This window comes from Scleropages formosus, chromosome 14 (assembly GCF_900964775.1).
Source record: "Scleropages formosus chromosome 14, fSclFor1.1, whole genome shotgun sequence".
In the NCBI taxonomy this organism is placed as follows: Eukaryota; Metazoa; Chordata; class Actinopteri; order Osteoglossiformes; family Osteoglossidae; genus Scleropages; species Scleropages formosus.
The window spans coordinates 28,103,063-28,125,523 of NC_041819.1; the positions used below are offsets into that span (position 1 = coordinate 28,103,063).

General features: G+C 43.5%; 1 protein-coding gene across 2 annotated transcripts; it reads right to left on the minus strand.

Moving 5' to 3' along the window:
• Positions 1-3,352: 3,352 nt before the first annotated feature.
• Positions 3,353-20,662, minus strand: LOC108926878 (uncharacterized). 2 transcript variants are annotated; one of them, XM_018739849.2, is made up of 13 exons: positions 20,572-20,662; positions 19,686-19,967; positions 17,015-17,257; positions 16,653-16,769; positions 16,252-16,329; positions 15,397-15,468; positions 11,396-11,572; positions 10,114-10,350; positions 9,501-9,635; positions 8,695-8,850; positions 8,335-8,466; positions 7,965-8,036; positions 5,498-5,853 (listed from the first exon to the last, which is right to left on the minus strand). In XM_018739849.2, the coding sequence occupies exons 1-13, from the start codon at positions 20,630-20,632 to the stop codon at positions 5,648-5,650; spliced, it is 1,968 nt and encodes a 655-aa protein (XP_018595365.2). In that variant the 5' UTR covers positions 20,633-20,662; the 3' UTR covers positions 5,498-5,647. The 2 variants fall into 2 exon arrangements, with proteins under 2 accessions (XP_018595366.2, XP_018595365.2); XM_018739850.2 differs by lacking the exons at positions 5,498-5,853; positions 7,965-8,036; positions 8,335-8,466 and adding exons at positions 3,353-4,205; positions 4,460-4,591.
• Positions 20,663-22,461: the final 1,799 nt, after the last annotated feature.

A 22,461-nucleotide genomic window follows, 5' to 3' on the forward strand; every position in this document is an offset into this window, starting at 1 on the left:
GTAAACACTCTACAATGGTTGAACCATAATTAGAAAGGTGCTCAACCTCACAGAGTAACAGTGCGGCCGCACACTCACCAATGACCATCACGTTAAACGTAAAGTACTGGAGCCTCTTTTCCACCAGCACCTCGGCTGTGTACCGTCCAGAGTGTCTCTTCTCCAGGTTCCTCACTCTGAGTTCTCCTGTCTCCTGGTTCAGCGTCGTCCTCCCTCTCAATTTACCGAACTCCCTGATTCCTTGACCTCTGACCAACTCGATGACTTTGTCGTTGTTGTGTTTCCAGAGGATCTCTTCGCAAGTGTCCCTGATGGCTGGTGTGAGTGTGACGTCTCCGTTCAGTCTGCTGTAGGTCACACCTGTAGTGGAGATGTTCACAAAAGGCAAATAACACGAAGAGTAATGAAAACATCCAATTTAAAATTGTATATGTGGTTTTTGATAAGAAGAGGTCTTGAAACACAATGTTTAGCATTTAATGACAGTTTATTTGGTATCTGACATGTGAATGTTTTGTCCACAGTGCAGCCCTGCTCATGGTCAGATGGTCAGTGTGAACATTTCAGTGTAAGAGCACTGAGTGTGAGACACACTGACACACTGGGAACTGAACTGAACATCGCTGGATGATCTCAGCCGAACACCTGACAATTTACACAAGGGAATTACTTTTTTGTCAAGACTGCAGGATGTACCACACCGTAAAAAAAATAAAAAATATATTATTCACACGAACCTCATATTCTGAATAATCGAACTGCAGTGATTACACACACACACACACACACACACACACACACACACACTTGTAATAGCTTAGTGATTGATTAATAGATTGACAAGGAAGTAAGTAGGTGCACATGGAACATGTAATAGCTCATTTGTGTATTCCTGACATTACTAATCTCTGTAGGAGGTACAAAGTAGCTAATAAAACATGATTAAAAAAATTATTATCTGGATGAAAGCGGTGCTTGGAATTAAGAGAGAGAACAAGTTACATTCATATTACAGCGATTCACTTTCCCTCTAAATTTACTTCCATAAACATGAACACACGCATAATCATAATACTCACCAAAGGTAATTTGGTTAAAAATAACACACTCACCAAAAGTGAAATCAGCCACAATAATGAGGATGTAAGTATGTACAGTGAGATCTCCTTCCATTTTGGCTGTGTGGAGATTGGAGCGTAAAAGAGTAAAACCACTTCGGACTTTGATTTCAGCTCCGTTCTCATTTGTTTACATTTAACTACAGATTTACAGGAAAAGCAGGTAAATGTAAAACGTCCTGACAACACAGTCAGTCTGAATTTAGTCCATGTCTTACTACATTCATATTTCATACAACAAGCTGCTACAGTCACCGCTTTCTGAAATATTTCTTTATTATCAGATCTGCATATTTTCCCCTGGAATTCTGAATCGGACCTGAATATTTGTGGTAAATATCCCACTGCAACAGGAATTCAGCGTTTCAGTTGAGAAATTAAGTTGAGTTTTCATGGTACTTGTGTAAATATCCATTAGTATAAATGTGTTTAATACAGTTTAAAAAGTGTGATAATAAGTGATAATAAAGAGTTTCTTATAATTTCCCTTCAGATTATTACCACAGGCTGAGATACGGCATTGTGCTGAAATTAAAAAGTAAAAACCCTGAATTAACTTTAAATGTAAATGTGTGGGGGGGGAGCGCGGTGGCGCAGTGGGTTGGACCGGGTCCTGCTCTCCGGTGGGTCTGGGGTTCGAGTCCTGCTTGGGGTGCCTTGCGATGGACTGGCGTCCCGTCCTGGGTGTGTCCCCTCCCCGTCTGGCCTTACGCCCTGTGTTGCCGGGTAGGCTCCGGTTCCCCGTGACCCCGTAAGGGACAAGCGGTTCTGAACATGTGTGTGTGTGTGTGTAAATGTGTGGGAGGGGGGTGCGGTGGCGCAGTGGGTTGAACCACAGTCCTGCTCTCCGGTGGGTCTGGGGTTCGAGTCCCGCTTGGGGTGCCTTGCGACGGACTGGTGTCCCGTCCTGGGTGTGTCCCCTCCCCCTCCGGCCTTACGCCCTGTGTTGCCGGGTTCGGCTCCGGTTACCCGTGACCCCGTATGGGACAAGCGGTTCAGAAAATGTGTGTGTGTGTGTGTGTGTGTGTGTGTGTGTGTGTGTGTGTGTGTGTGTGTGTGTGTGTGTGTGTGTGTGTGTGTGTAAATGTGTGAGGGAGGGCACAGCGGTGCAGTGGTGCAGTGGATTGGACCGGGTCCTGCTCTCTGGTGGGTCTGAGGTTCGAATCCTGCTTGGGGTGCCTTGCGACAGACTGGTGTCCTTTCCTGGGTGTGTTTCCTCCCTATCCAGCATTATGCCGGGTTAGGCTCCAGTTCCCCACGACCCTGTAGGGGACAAGTGGTTTAGAAAGTGTGTGTAAACGTGTGACGTTTGGGAGAGACCACTGCTGCTTTCAGCAAAAACCCACATCATAAGTGAACAAATCAAATAAATGTAACAACAGAGTCACTTCCAAGCTGCCTTAGGAAAAGCAGTTCCAGACAGCAAAACAATCTTATATGCACCTTTCTCAGGTATCCAGGAGGCTGGAAAATCACTTGCCTCCTCCAGACTGCCAGACCCACGTCCTCCCTCTGTGCAGATGGCTCAGTCTGTCCAGGTTGGAAAATCTGTGCGTCTCTCTAATCATTGCATGGTGCTGCATTCGTTTAAACCCAACTACGGAAATTAAGATCTCAGCCGGGGCAAAAAAGATTCGCAGGAGTTCAAGCGCTTTACTACGCAGTATTGAAGAGTGAATAAGTAGATTGAAGAAAAAAGACCATTTGGAACCAGTGAAAAATTAGGCTGTTCTGTTTAATGCATAATTCAAGATAAGTGAATGAAAAAGTAACATTTAGAGGGAGGGCAGATCACTGAAAAAATACACAGATTTCATGGTCAGCTAGGATACACAGTTTCAGGATCCTCCAGATATTTTAATTTATTTGATGACAAAATTTTATGGAAAATCAAATGAGCAGTTTACAGTTTTACAGATTTTATTTCACTGAAATAAAGCACCTTTTTCATTGGTTCTCCTCATAGCTCCTCCAGTCCAGTGGTCAAAGGACCACAGCCGACAGTTAGTTGATCGTTATGAGTTAAAAGTTTATATATGTAAACACACACACACACATTTTCAGAACCGCTTGTCCCTTACGGGGTCACGGGGAACCGGAGCCTACCCGGTAACACAGGGCGTAAGGCCGGAGGGGGAGGGGACACACCCAGGACGGGACGCCAGTCCGTCGCAAGGCACCCCAAGCGGGACTCGAACCCCAGACCCACCGGAGAGCAGGACTGTGGTTCAACCTACTGCGCCACCGCACCCCCTATATGTAAACAAACTGTGTTTTTTTTTCCCCCCCGGAATACTGTATGTTCAGCACACCAGGACAAACCAGCTGAAGGCAGCTGAAGGACAGTAAAAAATGAACCCTACCTCTTACTATACTTATAGTGTACATGTTTTAAGGCAAGTTTTATTGGTAATGTGTTGGAATTAGGCCGAGGAGCAATGCTGTTGAACGGACCTGCAGGTTCACATCCTATATTCTTCAAAAATAGTAATAGATCCCACTGATTTACACTGTACTGCACATTTACAACGTGACATGTTCAGCACAGGTTTTAATACATTCCTTCTACTTATTGTCATTTATTGCGATGATCAATTCACAGTGCCTTCACACATAGTGTTAATGTGGTAAAAACAATGTATCTCGCAAAGTGTAAAAACGAAACTTGACCCAAATGTACAACCATCAGCTGTGTCGTTCTTGTCCCGTTTCCTCTCACTGAGCTCGGGACACAAGCTGGCAGTGTTCGTCCGGCTCTCCAGGTTCCTCCAAGCTCTCCACCGGTTCACTCTGTCGTTTCTCTGAAACAGAATGTTTTTTTTTCCCCATCCAAGTGCCAGTCTCCCAACATTTCCTACATTTCCTTCTTTTCCGTGTGTTCTTCTTGTTCTGTCCTTTGCTGGATTTCCATTTACTTCTTCTCCACTTTGCTGTCTGGATCCTTCTTGTCTTCTTTCTCCTCCTGCTGTTGCTTCTCCTCCTTTCGCCCATCCCCTCTGACTGTTTGCGGAGCATCAGGCGTTACTCTGACAGGCTGCTCAGTGTCACTGTTAGTGTCGGGGTGTCCTGCTGGATTTGCGGAACCTCCTGAAATAGCAGAAACCGGGAAGAGTTTTTGCATTAATTTCAGTTAAAAGGGGTTATAAAAACTGACTGAGGGGTGTTTACTCAAACATGTCTTCATTCATCTATGAATGACTGTTGCTGTGAACATCCAAGTTTTGTTTCTCTCCTAACAATGTTTAGTCATCCTGAACCCTGAAAAGTCACAAGACCACAGAGAAACGTACAGTCTCTTGTTTGTCACGTATCTCACCTGAGCAGTGACATCATCACAGTACCTGTATCTCCGTGTTCTGACTGTGTTCCTCCACTTGTGTGTCCAGCACTTCGTGTCACATCAGTCCCTGTTTGTGTGTCGTTCTGATCCAGATTTCCCGTCTCAGCCGTCTGTTGATTTGTGCTGCACTCACCTGTGTTCGGGTACGAAAAACCTTTATCAAGACTGTAACTCTTAATTCAGTCGAAATCGAGGTATGAAATGTGCATTTTGGATTTCCATTGTAGTCTGATATTTACTGTGTTATACAGGGTTAGTCTATTTTTCACAGATTTCTCTCCACTCAGACTTTAGATGTACATGATACAGTGTATTTATTACTCTGACTACCTGTACATGGTACTAAGTTGCGCTGATACGGATACTGTAATGGGGTATAGAACTAACACTGTACTGTAGGCTCTTTATCCTTTTCTTAAACTGTGAAGGCCTAATGGCATCTTAGCCTCATACTAATATAGTGCTGTGAGAGTCGTTTCGGTGTAAAGGGCTACTTGATATAAACAGTTGAATCGTGCAAAAAAAAAAAGAAAAAATGAAAGCAGTGGGAAATGCAGCCTCACCTGAGTGTCACCTATGGAACCTATTTCTCTCTAACACCTGTTGGCCCAAATATTGATATTACATGATCCAAGTGAAAGTCACAGTGACCAATGAGAACGTTACCTGTGTGATCTGTACCCCACCTGAACGACGACATCATCACTGTACCTGGTACTCTGCTCTCCTGCTTTTCATCCGTCACTTTTTCTCCTTCCTTCTTCATGATCTCTGCTGCTGAGTCAATGTGTCCCTCTGTCTTTTTGTCGTCCTCTGATGTGTTTTGGCTGCGTAAATTTGTGTTTCTTTCTGTGAACAAATGTATGTTTTTTTTCAGCTTTTCACAATCAATTCCTTACAGAAACACGTTTGTCGGCATCTGGACACTCTTTCTAAAAAAAATGGTAATAGACACAAAGTTTTATTTTCGAACTGGGTACTTCCTGTAAGTTTCCGGCATAACTGTAAAAATAAATGTGTAAACTTCCATAGAAGTGAGAGAAAGGTCTTCTAACAAATTGTCACGTCCTCGTTTCCAGCCTGCACTTCTCAACTCACCTTTTTCTCCACTGAAGATGGAGAATGAATGAAGACATGAGAGCAACATACAGTATGTTGAGCAGTCAGTGTTACCTGGCCATCCTCTACCTCACCTGACAGGTAGGAAGGTCACAGTACCTGCTGCTCTGGGTTCCTGATCTGTGTCCTTGTCCTTCTGCTCGTCCACCTTCGCTTCAGTCTCACTTGTCTTGTCCTTCCATTGAATACTTCTGCGCTCATGCTTTACGTTATTTGGGCTACATGCAGGTGGTTCAAACCGCTTCTTTCTTTCACTTACAGGTTCACCGAATAGATCTGTGGGGCACCAGGAAACAGCACTATGTGAACAATCAATAAAGGAAACTCTTACAAAAAAAACTCTTCATTAGAAGTGAACATCAAACATTAAATCAGCAATAATCATGGACAAAACTTTCTAAAATACTAACGATAAAAATTTCAGTTCACATGACACACATAGATGTTTTCCAGATACAAATCGGTCATTTATGACAAAATAAACCTTTCTGCACACTTGTAAAAAACACTGAGTACCCATCAAAAATATGAGTACAACTGGTTGGAGAATTTTACAGGCAATTTTCTGAAAAATTGCTTTGATACTGTTTTTGCACATTGTAATGTTTTTGTTTTCATAAATTTACATGACATTAAACTTTGTCGTGTCAATTATGAGAAAAAGTGGTGTACAGCAAGTATAATTGGACTTTTGTATGACACACACACACATTTTCAGAACCGCTTGTCCCATACAGGGTCACGGGGAACCAGAGCCTACCCGGTAACACAGGGAGTAAGGAGAGGGGACACACCCAGGACAGGATACCAGTCTGTTGCAAGGCACCCCAAGTAGGACTTGAACCCCAGACCCACCAGAAAGCAGGACTGTGGTTCAACCCACTGCGCCATCCCACCCCCTTCCTTTTGTATGATATCAAAAGTTATTGTTTCAAACTTCTGCCATATTTTCAGTTCTATGTGGAACTGAGATTTTTCTAATAATCAGGAACATCAAAATCACAAATACAGAAAACAAATTTAAATTCTTCTGTTTGTCAGTACTTTACCTTGTAATACGTGATCTCAATAAAAATTTCAGCACAAAACATAAATATTGATAAAGAAACACCGTATTGGAGAACATTTTCCACTAATGTTCACCTTCAGTGACCATAAGTGGCTCGACCACAGCACCGGTCATTTGGGAATATTTTGTCGCCTTAAGTTTTCGATATTTTAAACAGAAGATAGGAGACGATATAGCTCTAGAACCACATTTAGCCACTTTTTCCCGTGCTCTTATTCCTTTGGTCACCATACAAACCGTTGATGAGGATGGGTTTTGAACTCAGAGGTCAATGAAAAACTCGGTCCTAGGACTCAACTCCCTCTCCACCGTGGTTCTGTAGAGCATTTCCAGAAACTACAGCAACTGCACCAATTTTCAAATGCAAATTTCATAGCTGGGTGGGTCTAAGTTGCCATGACACTATGAATATGTCCCACACAGGCTGCTGGTTTCCTGTTTTCTGTCCTGGGTACGTGTACCTGCCTAGAGCAGTACCATGTGCTTCTCAATGGGCTGCTGACCACCGTGGTGATGCATTTGGACAATCGATTAGCTGTAGTGAGTGAAATTGTGGGGGATGCGGGGACGCAGTGGGTTGGACCAGGTCCTGCTCTCCGGTGGGTCTGGGGTTCAAGTCCTGCTTGGGGTACCTAGCAGCGGACTGGTGTCCTGTCCTGTCCTGTCCTGGGTGTGTCCCCTCCTGCCTTACGCCCTGTGTTACCGGGTTAGGCTCCGGTTCCCTGCAACCCCGTGTGGGACAAGCGGTTCAGAAAATGTGTGTGTGAGTGAAATTGTTACCAATGGAAGGATGTTGTCTAGTACTCAACTCCTTTTTAAAACTTTGTTTGTCCCATTTCATGCAAAGGATTACGCACCATAATCTAGGATGGGCACAATAGCCAATCTCGTTTCAGTGTCACATGACCTCAGAGAAACCTACCAAGAGCAGTTACTATGTTACCTTAATAGTCTCTGATTTATGAATCCAACAAAAACATTGCATTGTTGTGGCACCAACACACCAGCACCACCGCACCTAGCTGCTGTTTCCATGCCTCCCTCACACACACACACACACACACACACACACACACACACTGAGCTACAGTAAACACACTCCTAGTTACCACAACTTCCAATCTTCCCATTTAAACCCCCAGTTGAGAGTAAGAAGATGACTGACAGGCTGAGAGAAAGAGAGAAACCTGAGTTCTGAAGAGTCTACTCCAGATTTGCCCTTTTCCCTGGACATTTGTGCCAGTCCTGTATCCCTCAGACAGAACCTGCTACTCAGTTCAACAACCCATGAGAAGAATCAGAGAAGTGTCACAGTTACCTTCATCACTCGGCCGTTCTCCTGTTTTCCCACGGTTTTCTTCTACAGCATCTTCTCCACCTGGGACTGACACTGAAACAGCAGAGTAGCACATATCACTGAGCCCCTTGTTTCAGCTCAACAGTGGAAAGTTACCGAGTTTAACCAGCAGCAGGACATGGGGTTCATTTTACTCTAATTCCATGTAAAAATAGTCAGAGAACCAGGGAGAATTGTTTACCCTAAAATTCACTTCATTCAGCAATGAGTCTCACTGAGTGAATCTGACCTGCATTTCTCTCCGAATCCTGCAAAGTCACAAGGCCCCAAAGAAACCTACAGTCTCCTGTTTTTCATGTATCTCACCTGAGCAGTGACATCATCACAGTACCTGTATCTCTGTGTTCTGACTGTGTTTCTCCATCTGTGTCTCCAGCACTTTGTGTCACATCAGTCCCTGTCTGTGTGTCGTTCTGATCCAGATTTTCCGTCTCAGCCGTCTTTTGATTTGTGCTGGACTCACCTGTGTTCGGGTACGAAAAAATCTTTATCAAGACTAACTCTTAATTTAACAATGTAACCAGCATGATAATTTAATTCATAAAAGCATTTGAGGTTTTAAATTGCAGGTCCAGTCTGTGATTCTCTCGGAATGAAACTCTTAGTGTGAACACTGACAGCATCACATGGCCTAAGAGAACTTTGTGTGAATGATCTCCATCCCACCTGAGCAGTGATATCATCACAGTACCTGCTGATCCTTTTCCTTCCATTGTATCCACATCCGTCACCTCCGGGATGTTCTGCTCCATGGTCTCATTCCCATTGTTCTCACTGTTCATTTCGCTGCCCTCCGCAATGGTTGTATCAGCTTGTAACGTCTTTGTTGTTTCGTCAGATTTTAAATCTGAACAACATATTATCACAAGAATTTTATGAACATACACTGTACTTATTGTGTTTTATTATAATTTCAGTTGCTGAGATTTTCCATTTAAATTTCTCTGTTTTTATTGTACATGATGTGTTTCTTAGTCTTTTGTCCATCTTCAGTAATCGCTTGTCTTGATTTGGGTCGTAGTGATCTGGAGTCTATTCTGGAAGCACTGGGTGCGAGGCAGAGGGGGGCACGCTTTGAACAGGACACCAGATCATTGCAGTGTACTCTCTCTCTCTCTTTCACACACACACACACACACACACACACACACACACACACACACATATACACAGAGGTTAATTTAACTTCACAATCCAACAAAACTTCATGTCTTTGGACTGTGGGAGGAAACCAGAGCACCCAGAGGAAATATGCACAGACACGGGGAGAACATGCAAAATCCACACAGACTGAGCCAACTTTGTGCCCAAGCAGCTCATTTACTGTGAGGAATCAGACTGACACATACAGAAGAGTGATACAGAACTAACGTTGTACTGTGGGCTTTGTTCTACTTCAGATAATCTGTAATGTACAAATGGCATCTTTCCTCATTTCCATCACAACATTACCTGCTTCATCTGTACCTCATTTCAGCAATGACGCTGTCTTTGTACCTGATACTCTGTTCTGCTTTTTATCCATCTCTTTTTCTCCTTCCTTCTCATTGGTCTCTGCTGGTGAATCACTGCGTCCCACTGTCTGACCACCAAGGTGTGTCTCCTTTCGGTTGGATGAATCTGTGTTCATTTCTGCAAACACATTTAGATGTTAAGTATTAATTTCGCCAGTGAAGTTTTCTATGGGCTTTTAAATCTCTCGAGCTCTGCTGAGTTACCATTCATAGCAGTTTATTACACTAAATTTCATTTATTAATTTATTCATCATTTACACAAGTAATCACGTTTTCTTGTACACTACTTAGGAACACAATGTAAGAACACACACACACACACACACACACACACACACACACATTTTCAGAACCGCTCATCCCTTACGGGGTCACGGGGAACCGGAGCCTACCCGGCAACACAGGGCGTAAGGCCAGAGGGGGGAAGGGGACACACCCAGGACGGGACGCCAGTCCGTCGCAAGGCACCCCAAGCGGGACTTGAACCCCAGACCCACCGGAGAGCAGGACTGCGGTCCAACCCACTGCGCCACTGCACCCCCCAATGTAAGAACAATTGTTCATTAATAATAATACAATGACATCATCACAGTACCTGATACTCGGTTCTCCTGCTCCGTTTTCAAATCCATCACTTCTTCGCTTTCCTTCTCATTATCTCTTCGTTTTTGCTCATTCTGCTCCAAATTCTTACTGTTGTCCTTCTGTTTCGACTTTTTCTCTGTCACTTTTACTCCATCCTCTTCAAGAGTCTCTGCTGGTGAATTAAGGTGTCCCACTGTCTTACTGTCATCCTCTAATGTGTTTTTGCTCCATGAACCTGTATTTATTTCTGTAAACACATTAATTTAAGGGAAAAGTGTCATTTAAGAAATGCAACAATTTCTGAAGTTTTGTAAGTTAGTTAATTTTCAGCCGACAAACTGAATACTGACCCTCAGACTTGAGCTCAGTTTTATTATTAAAATACATAATGTATAAAACTTTGTTCTTAATTTAATAGAATAACTGTACTTACAGTGCAGTGTAGGGGTGTGTCTCAAGGGGTGACATGGGGTGACATGGGGTGACCCCCCCCCCCCAAAATATGATTGGCCCCCTGGTCCCTCCAATGCCGTTAGACCAGATTACTGTCAATCTGACAATGCTCAACGCTATTGGATAAGAGTGCTTTAAATTTATTAATATGTTCATCATTTCAACAAGTAATGACTTTTTCTTGTAGAGCACGTAGGGACACAATGTAACAACAATTTTTACATAGGAACTGGTACTGAAACAGTAGAGTAGCACATATCACTGAGCCCCCTGTTTCAGCTCAACGGTGGAAAGTTACCGAGTTTAACCAGCAGCAGGACATGGGGTTCATTTTACTCTAATTCCATGTAAAAATAGTCAGAAAACCAAGGAGAATTGTTTACCCTAAAATACCTGAATTCACTTCATTCAGAAATGAGTCTCACTGAGTGAATCTGACCTGCCTTTCTCTCCTAATCTGTGCTTCTTTCTGTGAACTAAAGTACATTTTTTTTCAGCTTTTCACAATCAATTCCTTACAGAAACACGTTTGTCAGCATCTGGACATTCTTTCTAAAAAAAAATGGTAAAAGACACAAAGTTTTATTTTCGTGCTGGGTACTTCCTGTAAGTTTCCGGCATAACTGTAAAAATAAATGTGTAAACTTCCATAGAAGTGAGAGAAAGGTCTTCTAATAAATTGTCACGTCCTCGTTTCCAGCCTGCACTTCTCAACTCACCTTTTTCTCCACTGAAGATGGAGAATAAATGAAGACATGAGAGCAACATACAGTATGTTGAGCAGTCAGTGTTACCTGGCCATCCTCTACCTCACCTGACAGGTAGGAAGGTCACAGTACCTGCTGCTCTGGGTTCCTGATCTGTGTCCTTGTCCTTCTGCTCGTCCACCTTCGCTTCAGTCTCACTTGTCTTGTCCTTCCGTTGAATACTTCTGCGCTCATGCTTTACGTTATTTGGGCTACATGCAGGTGGTTCAAACCGCTTCTTTCTTTCACTTACAGGTTTACCGAATACATCTGTGGGGCACCAGGAAACATCACTATGTGAACAATCAATAAAGGAAATTCTTACAAAAAAACTCTTCGTTAGAAGTGAACATCAAACACAGGGGTGTCCAAACTACGGCCCCACGGCCCAACTGCGGCCCGTAGTCCATCTTTAATTGGCCCGCAGCAAATTCTAAAAATATACTGGAATATGACCCGCACATGAAGCTTGCGCTTAACTGCATTGTACTTCTTAGTTTTTTTTTTAACAGTAGGTGGACCAGTGTGCTAACCAGCTGCATCACTGTCTGGTACGGGAACTGCAGTGCAGCAGACCGCAAGACCCTACAGCGGACAGTGAACACAGCTGCAAAGATCATCGGTGCCCCTCTCCCCTCCATTCTGGACATTTTCCTTGCACGATGCTCCAGAAAGGCCACCAGTATCGTGAAAGACCCCACTCATCCCTCTCACAGTCTCTTCCAGCTCTTGCCATCAGGAAGATGGTATCGGAGCATCAGAGCCCGCTCTGCCAGACTGCTCAACAGCTTTTTCCCCCAGGCTGTGAGAGCCCTCAATTGCAATCACCTTGCCACCCTCTGAAACCTCATCCACAACCTTAGCTCCTGAAACCAGGATCCACTCTCCCCCCCCCGCCAACCCACCACATCACACGCACCACATGTAAACTGTTGGATACCTCCTGTGGAAACACACTCTTTTCCTTTCCATATGCAAACCAACTGCTTTTTCTTTTCTCTATATGCACCAGACACTTTCTTATAAAACCTCCAATGTTACAAGGACTTAACAAGATAACACAAATGTTTACTTGTGAATGCACTACAAATCATATTGCACTATTCCTTCTTAAATACCTCTACTGCACAGTTATTATGTAAGTACTTGTATTGTATAGTTAACTGTTTATAGTATATGTATATTTGCACTAATTTCAGATTATCGACTTAGTAAATTAGTTATGTAGGTCTAAAAGCTGTCCTTAGGTCTAGTGTTGCATGTTTATATTTATGCTTATTTTACACAGCACCGTGGTCCTGCGAGACACAACATTTCGTCCCACTGTATGTCCACACATGTAGTGGAATGACAATAAAGCTTGACTTGACTTGACTTGACTACTGTCTTGAACAAGGCAGCTTCTCCACAAAACAAGATTAATCAAAGAAAAAGCAAGCGGTTCAGAAAATGTGTGTGTGTGTTCAGAAAAGTCCAATTACTTGATAAATTCAGTCAGTTAAAGTTGCTGACATTTTCTAAAAAAACGTAAGTTGATGTGTTAGCAAGCCCAGTAACTTATTTGCATAACAAGCTTGAAATATACCCATCCCCCTTATACAGGGCTGTGAAGGGGGATCACCATCCTGAGTAAGAAGCAATCTGGGGCTGCTGTTTTGAGAATGAGCTGCCAACCCTTCTTGTAACTAAATAAATGAAAACTCATTAGTGGAAAGCTGTGATGTAGGCTGTTTTATTCCTCTAAGCATTCAATCATCAAGCATATTTTACCTACATTTGATTGATTTTGCTAACATTAATACACTAGAGGTGAGGCGATATACCTCACCTCTAGTGAGTGGTCCAGCCCTTCATGTTTTTTTCTGTATGTGGCCCTCAGTGAAGAAAGTTTGGACACCCCTGATCTAACATTAAATCAGCAATAATCATGAACAATACTTCATAAAATACTAATGATCAAGATTTCAATTCACATGACACACGTACATGTTTTCCAGATACAAATCGGTTGTTTATGACGAAGTAAACCTTTCTGCACACTTATAAAAAACACTGAGTACCCATCAAAAATATACACACACACACACACACACACACACACACACACACACACACACTTTCTGAACCGCCTGTCCCATACAGGGTCACGGGGAACCAGAGTCTAACCTGGGAGCTCAGGGCGTAAGGCCGGAGGGGGAGGGGACACACCCAGGACGGGACGCCAGTCCGTCGCAAGGCACCCCAAGCAGGACTCGAACCCCAGACCCACTGGAGAGCAGGGCCCGGTCCAACCCACTGCACCACCGCACCCCCCCCCCATCAAAAATATGAGTAATATAAAAAATATATGAAAAAAATATAATGTGATATATAAAAAAATATGAGTATGAGTTCCTAAGAAAAATAAAGTGAGCTGCCTTCATAACTATCGCCCAGTGGCACTGACCCCCGTTGTAATTAAATGCCTTGAGAGGCTGGTGCTGCGACACATTAAGGACACCATCCCAGACACTCTGGACCCACTGCAGATTGCGCCACTCAGTCCCAGCCCTAGTAGTTTGTGGATCAGCTTGGTTGGGATGACGGTGTTAAATGCTGAGCTATAGTCCACAAATAATAGCTTTGCATAGCAGTTTTCATTGTCCAGGTGAGCCAGAGTGGTGTGAAGTGTGTGCAATATCAGATCTAGTAACTAGAGTTGGACTGTTCCCTCCAAACACATTGGTACATTACACTGTCACATTAAGCATTCCCACGTTCTGAGTTCTCTGGCTGTCTACTGGTGTTATTGTTATTATTGTCACCATTATTTATTGTTATTGCTATTGCATTACTCACTGTCATTGTTTTGTTTTGTGCGGTATTTCTATTCTCTTTGTTTTTCTCCATAGTCTCTGGAGAAGCATTCAAGAAGAATTTCATGATACTTGTACACGGTACTTGACCCTATGACAATAAACTTGACACTTGAAATGTGAAACTTGAAACTTCAAGGGTTTTGAAAATTCAGATTCTGTAAATTCTGATTTGATACCATAGCTGGGTGAGTCTAAGTTGCCATGGTGTCACGTCTCCATCAACCAGCACATCGGCGACACCTGCTTTCCCTAATGGGAACAGGGATAAAAAGGGACGCCGAGGAGATGAAGATGCGGAATCTTGTTCGGCGACTTCTCTTGTGTTCCTGATTGTGTTACCTGTAACGCCTTTCGACCCTGACCTCTATTTGTTCTTTGACAACGATTATCGCCTTGTCCTGTGTATCCTGTTTGCCGATCGCTCGACCTTCACCTGCCCCCGACTTCTCTCTTGCATTACGTCTGTCTGATGTAATAAACATCGATTTGAAGAACTCTGCACTTGAGTCCGTCATCGTGTGGAACGAAACCATGACACATGGTCTATGAATATGTCCCACACAGGCTGCTGGTTTCCTGTTTTCTGTCCTGGGTACGTGTACCTGCCTAGAGCAGTACCATGTGCTTCTCGATGGGCTGTTGACCACCGTGGTGATGCATTTGGACAAATGATTAACTGTAGTGAGTGAAATTGTTACCAATGGAAGGATGTTGTCTAGTACTCAACTCCTTTTTAAAACTTTGTTTGTCCCATTTCATGCAAAGGATTACGCACCATAATCTAGGATGGACACAATAGCCAATCTCGTTTCAGTGTCACATGACCTCAGAGAAACCTACCAGGAGCAGTTATTATGTTACCTTAATAGTCTCTGATTTATGAATCCAACAAAAACATTGCATTGTTGTGGCACCAACACACCAGCACCACCGCACCTAGCTGCTGTTTCCATGCCTCCCTCACACACACACACACACACACACACACACACACACACTGAGCTACAGTAAACACACTCCTAGTTACCATAACTTCCAATCTTCCCATTTAAACCCCTAGTTGAGAGTAAGAAGGTGACTGACAGGCTGAGAGAAAGAGAGAAACCTGAGTTCTGAAGAGTCTACTCCAGATTTGCCCTTTTCCCTGGACGTTTGTGCCAGTCCTGTATCCCTCAGACAGAACCTGCTACTCAGTTCAACAACCCATGAGAAGAATCAGAGAAGTGTTACAGTTACCTTCATCACTCGGCCGTTCTCCTGTTTTCCCACGGTTTTCTTCTACAGCATCTTCTCCACCTGGGACTAACACTGAAACAGCAGAGTAGCACATATCACTGAGCCCCTTGTTTCAGCTCAACAGTGGAAAGTTGCTGAGTTTAACCAGCAGCAGGACATGGGGTTCATTTTACTCTAATTCCATGTAAAAATAGTCAGAGAACCAGGGAGAATTGTTTACCCGAAAATACTTGAATTCACTTCATTCAGAAATGAGTCTCACTGAGTGAATCTGACCTGCGTTTCTCTCCTAACAATGTTTAGCCATCCTGAACCCTGCAAAGTCACAAGGCCACAGAGAAACCTACAGTCTCCTCTTTGTCATGTATCCCACCTGAGCAGTGACATTGTACATAATGCACATGACCCTCAGTGGTCTCTTTCACAGAAGTCCATTAACAGACTCGTTTAATAACACCAGTAGTTATGGAGATGTCTGTCCACATATAAGTACAACACAGAGGCAGAAAAGATGAAAACAAGACCATTAACGTGATAAATCAAATCTAACATGAGAACAGACAACTCAGTTTCAGTTTCAAATGATCTCAGAGGAACGTGCAGAACAATTGGTATTGTAGTGGTTCATGTTACTACCGTTGGGTCCAAAGACTGTAGGTTGGATCCCCACCTTGAGAAAGGTACTTACACTAAAATTGCTCCAGTAAAATTACTGTATAAATGGGTATGAAGTTATCCTTGTAAATAAACTTAACATTGTAAGTTCCTTTGGAGAAAAGCATCAGCTGGATGAATGAGTTACACTGTTTGCTTAATGACCTGTGTCTTATGTGACCTGTGGAAACATTGCATTACCTTTGTTCCTTTGCAGTAGTGGTTGTCCTTCACCCTTCTCTCCTTCATTACTTTGTAAGCCTCGACCTCCGTCAGGTGCTGGAGCAGCAATAAGTAATATTAATAACCTTGATTCAGATCAACAGAGGAAATTAGTTACACGGTGTCATGGTAGCATGGCAGAGAGAGGACGGGATTCGTCTCGGTTTAAATTCAATTAGGAGGGAAGGTTTTTATAGCTGGAATTGCCGTAATGTAATTAAAAATGTTTGTTATATGCCTGCTCTTATGCCACAAAGAAAAAAAAGCCACAAATAGTTGCACATGAAATAAAACGTGCAAACAAACACATTTCACAGCAGGTACCACCAAAACCCAAAGCTGTGGTTAATCATGGTCACTAACGGTCTGGACTTTCTTACCTTCAGAGCTTCCCCTGCAATGCACACAGTAAACCCAAATGAGGAAAGCTGAAAGAGCGGCAATGAGGACAACAACCACAGCACTTGTAACGAGAGCCCAGGTCAAAGTGGAATGTCCTGAGAACAGAAAGGAAGAGTAAATGATCCAGCAGTTTGTTACTGTACTTATGGGAATGCGGGGAAGTGTTGTCTGGCACAGATGTGGGAATACAGCTCTTCTAAAGGACAGGGCCATCAGCAGAGTCCTGAGCAATAACACACCTGAGCAAATGTTTCCGCAGCAACGGTGACGCCACTTCTGAGTGACCGTGCAGGTGTGAGGAACGTTCGCAGCTCCACCCCCACGCAGGTGAGGTGCTCACCTTTAAAGCAGTTCTTAGCAGGAAAGGCCTCACTCCTCTCCTCACTCACAGGGTTCTTCACCACACAGGTGTAGGTGGAGTCAGAGGTGTTGACGTGTAGTTCTATTGGCTGATCGGTCCAGGTAGTGAACAAATCATTAGGCCCCTCCCACCGATACTGTGCCTCGTCACCTTCACTTTGACAGCGGAGAATTCCCGTACGATTATTCTGCTCACACTTCACTCTTGGTGGTGTTACAGCATCTACACAGGATACACACAGGTGAGCTGTTACACACCAGCAGTGAGGGCTGCAGTTCCAGTAACAGCTGGTGCAACAAGAGCACTTTTTAAGCACAGACTCATTTGTAAAAGGCCACATGCTGAGCTCTCCTCTTTGAAACACACATACCCTTAGAAAGATTCAGTATGAAGCTGTCCATAATGGAGTAAAGAGTAGGGAACACACACACACACACACTTTCAGAACCACTAGTTCCATACAGGGTTGTGGAGAACCAGAGCCAACCTGGCAACACAGGGCATAAGGCCGGAGGGGACACACCCAGGACGGGACGCCAGTCCGTCGCAAGGCACCCCAAGCAGGACTCAAACCCCAGACCCACCAGAGAGCAGGACTGTGGTCCAACCCACAGCGCCACCGCATCCCCCTAGAGTAGGAAACATTCACAGTAAGTCCAACATGTGTGAAATTGTACAATATACAGCAAGTATGTAATACACTCAGTGCCAAACACAACAGGGACTGGAGGTCTGTCACTTTGTTCCAGCAAAACTTTTCCACTGGTCTCCTCCCACCGACCAAAGACATGTGTTTCACGTGACTTGGTGACTCTAAATTGGCCATGGTGTGTGAGTGAGAAAGTGTGTTCCACTGTTGTACAAATGAGTGACTCGCTGTAGGAACACTTAGTCACCTCTAGTGAAAAGTCAGAGTCAATGAAAGATGAACAGGAATGTCACTTAATCCCCCATCGGCTTAAGTTCTCAGATATACGTATTTTATTATCCATATCCACGGATCAGCTAAAACATTAAAACCACCTGCCTAGCAGCAGATCATTTAGGTCCTGTAAGTTGCGAGGTAGGGCCTCCATGAATCAAACTTGTTTTTCCAGCACATCCCACAGATGCTCAATCAGATTGAGATCTGGGGAATTTGGAGGCCAAGTCAACACCTTGAACTCTTTGTCATGTTCCTCAAACCATTCCTGAACAATTTTTGCAGTGTGGTAGGGCCACCGCCATCAGGGAAAACCACTGCCATGAAGGATCGTATGTGCTCTGCAACAATCTTTAGCTAGGTCGTAGGTGACAAAGTAACATCCACATGAATGCCAGGACCCAAGGTTTCCCAGCAGAACACTGGCCAGCGCAACACACTGCCTTCTTCTCGTAGTGCATCCTGCTGCCATCTCTTCCTCAGGTAAACCACACACACACACACACCCGGCCGTCCACATGATCTAAAAGAAAACGTGATTCATCAGACCAGGCCACCTTCTTCCGTTGCTCCATGGTCCAGTTCCGACACTCACGTGCCCATTGTAGGCGCTTTCGGCAGTGGACAGCGGTCAGTGTGGGCTCTCTGACAGCTCACTCTCACATCGCAAGCTGTGGTGCTCAGTATGTTCTGACACCTTTCTATCATGTCCAGCATTACGCTTCTCAGCAATTTGTGCTACAGTGGCTCTTCTGTGGGATCGGTCCATATGGACTAGCCTTCACTCCCCATTTGCATCAGTGAGTCTTGGGCACCCATGACCTTGTCGCCGGTTCACCGGTTGTCCTTCCTTGGACCGCTTTTGTTAGGTACTAACCACTGCATACCAGGAACACCCCACAAGACCTGCTGTTTTGGAGATGCTCTGACCCAGTTGTGTTGCCATCACAATTTGGCCTTTGTCAGAGTTGCCCGATCCTTACACTTGACCATTTTCCTGCTTCCAACACATCAAATTCAAGAACTGATTGTTCACTTGCCGCCTAATATATTCCACCCCTTGACAGGTACCACTGTAACGAGATAATCAATGTTATTCACTTCACCTGTCAGTGGTTTTAATGTTGTGGCTGATCAGTGTATATTTACAAACTGAAATTAAACTTAACTTAAAATGCCTGAAAATAAAAATATGATCTCTCCAAAGTCTTAGGAAATTCCAGTTGTTTATTGATTAATCTCATGAACAGGTTCACTGTTCAACCAACCAACCAATGGCAAAAAAGCGCTTGTCCCGAGTGGGGTCGCGGCGAGCCGAAGCCTAACCCGACAACACAGGACGAAGGGTCGAAGGGGGAGGGGAGACACCCTGGATGGGACGCCAGTCTCTCACAAGGCGCCGCAAGCAGGAGCCGAGGCCCGGACCCACCCCAGAGCGGGCACTGGGCAAACCCGCCGCACCACCGCATCCCATCAGGGTCATTGTTCAGCAACATGAAAATCTGTACTCAATAACACCAGACTTGAGCTGTAAACACTGTGGGAATGAGTTGACTTCATGCGGCCCCACACTGCCATCCTGTTAGGGAGTTCTTTACTCCTACATCTATTGGCTCTGCTGGTTAATACAGGTGCTCAGTCCAATGCTGTTTATTTACAACTCCATTCACTAGCTGCTTCACCTGATCTGCACCCTCTTTCCACAGCTCAACACAGTATTTTACTCACCGATGACTTTCACATCAAACTCAGAGTACTGGAGTCTCCTGGCCACCAGGGCCTCTGCCTTATACTGTCCAGAATCTGTCTTCTCCAGGTTTCTGATTATTAATTCTCCTGTTTGCGTATTCAGGGTCGTCCGTCCCAGGAATTTATCGAACTCCCTTATTGGATAAGGTGTGATGAACTCCACTGCCTTGTCACCATTATGTTTCCACAGGATCTCAGTGAAAAGACCTGTAACTGTTGGCTTCAGTGTAACTTCATCATTTTGTGCCTTGTAGATCAGACCTGCAATGGAAATGTCCACAGTGTAATAAATAAATGAATAATAAAAAAACACGTGTAGGTTCATATGCGTACGATAAAACACGCATTGTATTTTCTATGAGAAGAACGTCGCTTTCGAGAAGTGTCTGATAAATGAATACACGTAAATATAAATGTCAATGTAAGATGTCTTTGAAACACAGAGCGCAGTCGCTTTGCTGTGTGAACACAGTGACTTCGAACCTTGTACCGAGGACACTGGTTTCAGTAATAAACACATTTTGATGTGGTGTTTATGACTTTAATACTTTCTCTCTGTGCTTTATGTAGTCCAGGTGAGCTGTAACAGGGATCACTGAACACAGCTCACATTCACATTGCAGCTGTCAAACTAATACAGTTTAATTCCATTTAAAGAAACTCCTGTGTTCATGTAGTTTCACAAATACACTGTATTTGATCAAGATCATGTGTAAGAACTAAACAAAACAGTGAATGGCAGCTCAGTGCCAGAGACCTGTCAGTGAAACAAGGTGACTCTCTTTCCTCTGAAATCACAAGTATTTACATGGAAACACATCACAGAGCAGAGTAAAAACACTTTCTTGCCCAGTTCGGGACTCACCTGTTGTTAAATCCGCCAGAATAAGGAGGATATGGAAGTTTATGGAGAGTTTTCCCTCCATCCTTATTCTCGGAATCCCAAAACAAATGAAAGTGAAAGCAGTTTGGACTTTGGTTGATATTTATCTCAAACCACAGATTTAAAGGAAAAGAGCCCATCTGGACCCCATCGGGGAGAAAGTAGTAAATTCATATATTCTCTATAACAGAGTCAAGTGTCATATTTCAAGTGTTTATTTCACCTCTTTGTGTTTCATGTTTATTTGCATACTTTTATCACATTGGATCAGAAGTTTCAGCTGAGAAGTGAAGTCATGTTTTCAGCTCAGTTTTGAGATCCATCAATGTGGCTGTGTTTAATCCTGTTTAAAAAGTATACGTGATAATAAGTGATAATAGTGAGTATTAATAGTATTATGAGTGATAATAACAGTCCTATTAAGTGAAAGTTTTTCTTCTGTTTTGTCCTCGAGTGTAATTTAGCGACGGTACCACATTTGTACAATACTGTGCTTAGTACTGTGGAGTACAGGTAGAAACAGGAGTACTTTCTGTGTTTCTCTGTCCAGGGACTCTGCAGACCGGAGCTCAGTCATGTAGAGCAGCGGCGTGGATGCAGTGAGGACAGTTACAAAAAGGAACGAGGAATGGGGTCTATAACAGGGATTATTATTTTTTCAAACTATAAATACACTCCAAGACGTCTTACAGTGAACAATTTTTACATTTATCAGACACTTTTCTCCAAAACGACTTCAATGAACTCACACACCTTATTCACTGTGGTGACTTACACTGCTAGATACACTACTTACACTGCGTCAATCATCTATACATCAGTAGAACACACTCTCTCTGTCACTCACACAGTGTGGGGGAACCTGAACAGCATGTCTTTGGACTGTGATAGGAAACCAGAGCACCCGGAGGAAACCCACGCAGACAAGGGGAGAACATGCAAACTCCACACAGGCCGAGTGGGGATAGAACCCACATCCTCCGGCACTGACACCAACAATGACAATAATTGTTAATAAGGTGGTGTGCAACAAATATAAAAAAGTCAAAACATTAATAATAACAATGGTGATTTTTACTATGTTTTGTCCCCCAACAGCTGACATGCTGTTACTCCATGTCTGTCCCTCCACTCCTCTCTCCTGTCGACACTCCGCTCAGCCACAGTACACCACATTCTTGGTTTTCAACCAAAACGATCACCTTATTTTCTCCGTCTATGAAACATGTCGCAAAACTGCTTCTGGGAACCTGTTGATCAGGTTTAGTACCGCAATGTACCGCGGTTCCTCTCTTATCAGCTCACAGTACATGGGCCCTGCAGTGCATTATGGGATAGTAAAAAGCCCCACCTGTGTCACTGTGGTATTTTAACTCTCTGGCCCCAGGTGTAAATACACGTTCTCACCTGTCATATTTCAGCAGTTTCCAGTGCAGTACCTGCCTCATATTGAACATTTAATTGAATTTACCTTCAGCTGCTCTCTCTTCACGGAGACCACTGCAAACATTCATCACCGTCTCATTACATTTTTAAGCTATATTTAACGCTTAAAATCTCATTACATCAAGTTACTGTTAATATAATATGACTGTAAGCGAGTGCAGTACTGACTACTGGACACTGGACGAGCTGTAATCTCAGCGAACCCAAAACCATCCACTGCTTTTAACATAAAACTTAAAAAAGAAAGAAAGTAAAATAAATAATCAGTATATCACCACTATCACACATGCACATGACCTGGAGTGAACAGCTACTTTGAGCAAAGAATTTCAACTAGTATTAATTGAAAAATTGGAACGGAAATAATGCAACAGAAAGAATACAAAAAAGAAATAAAAGCAATTATTAATATTTAATTTATATTTT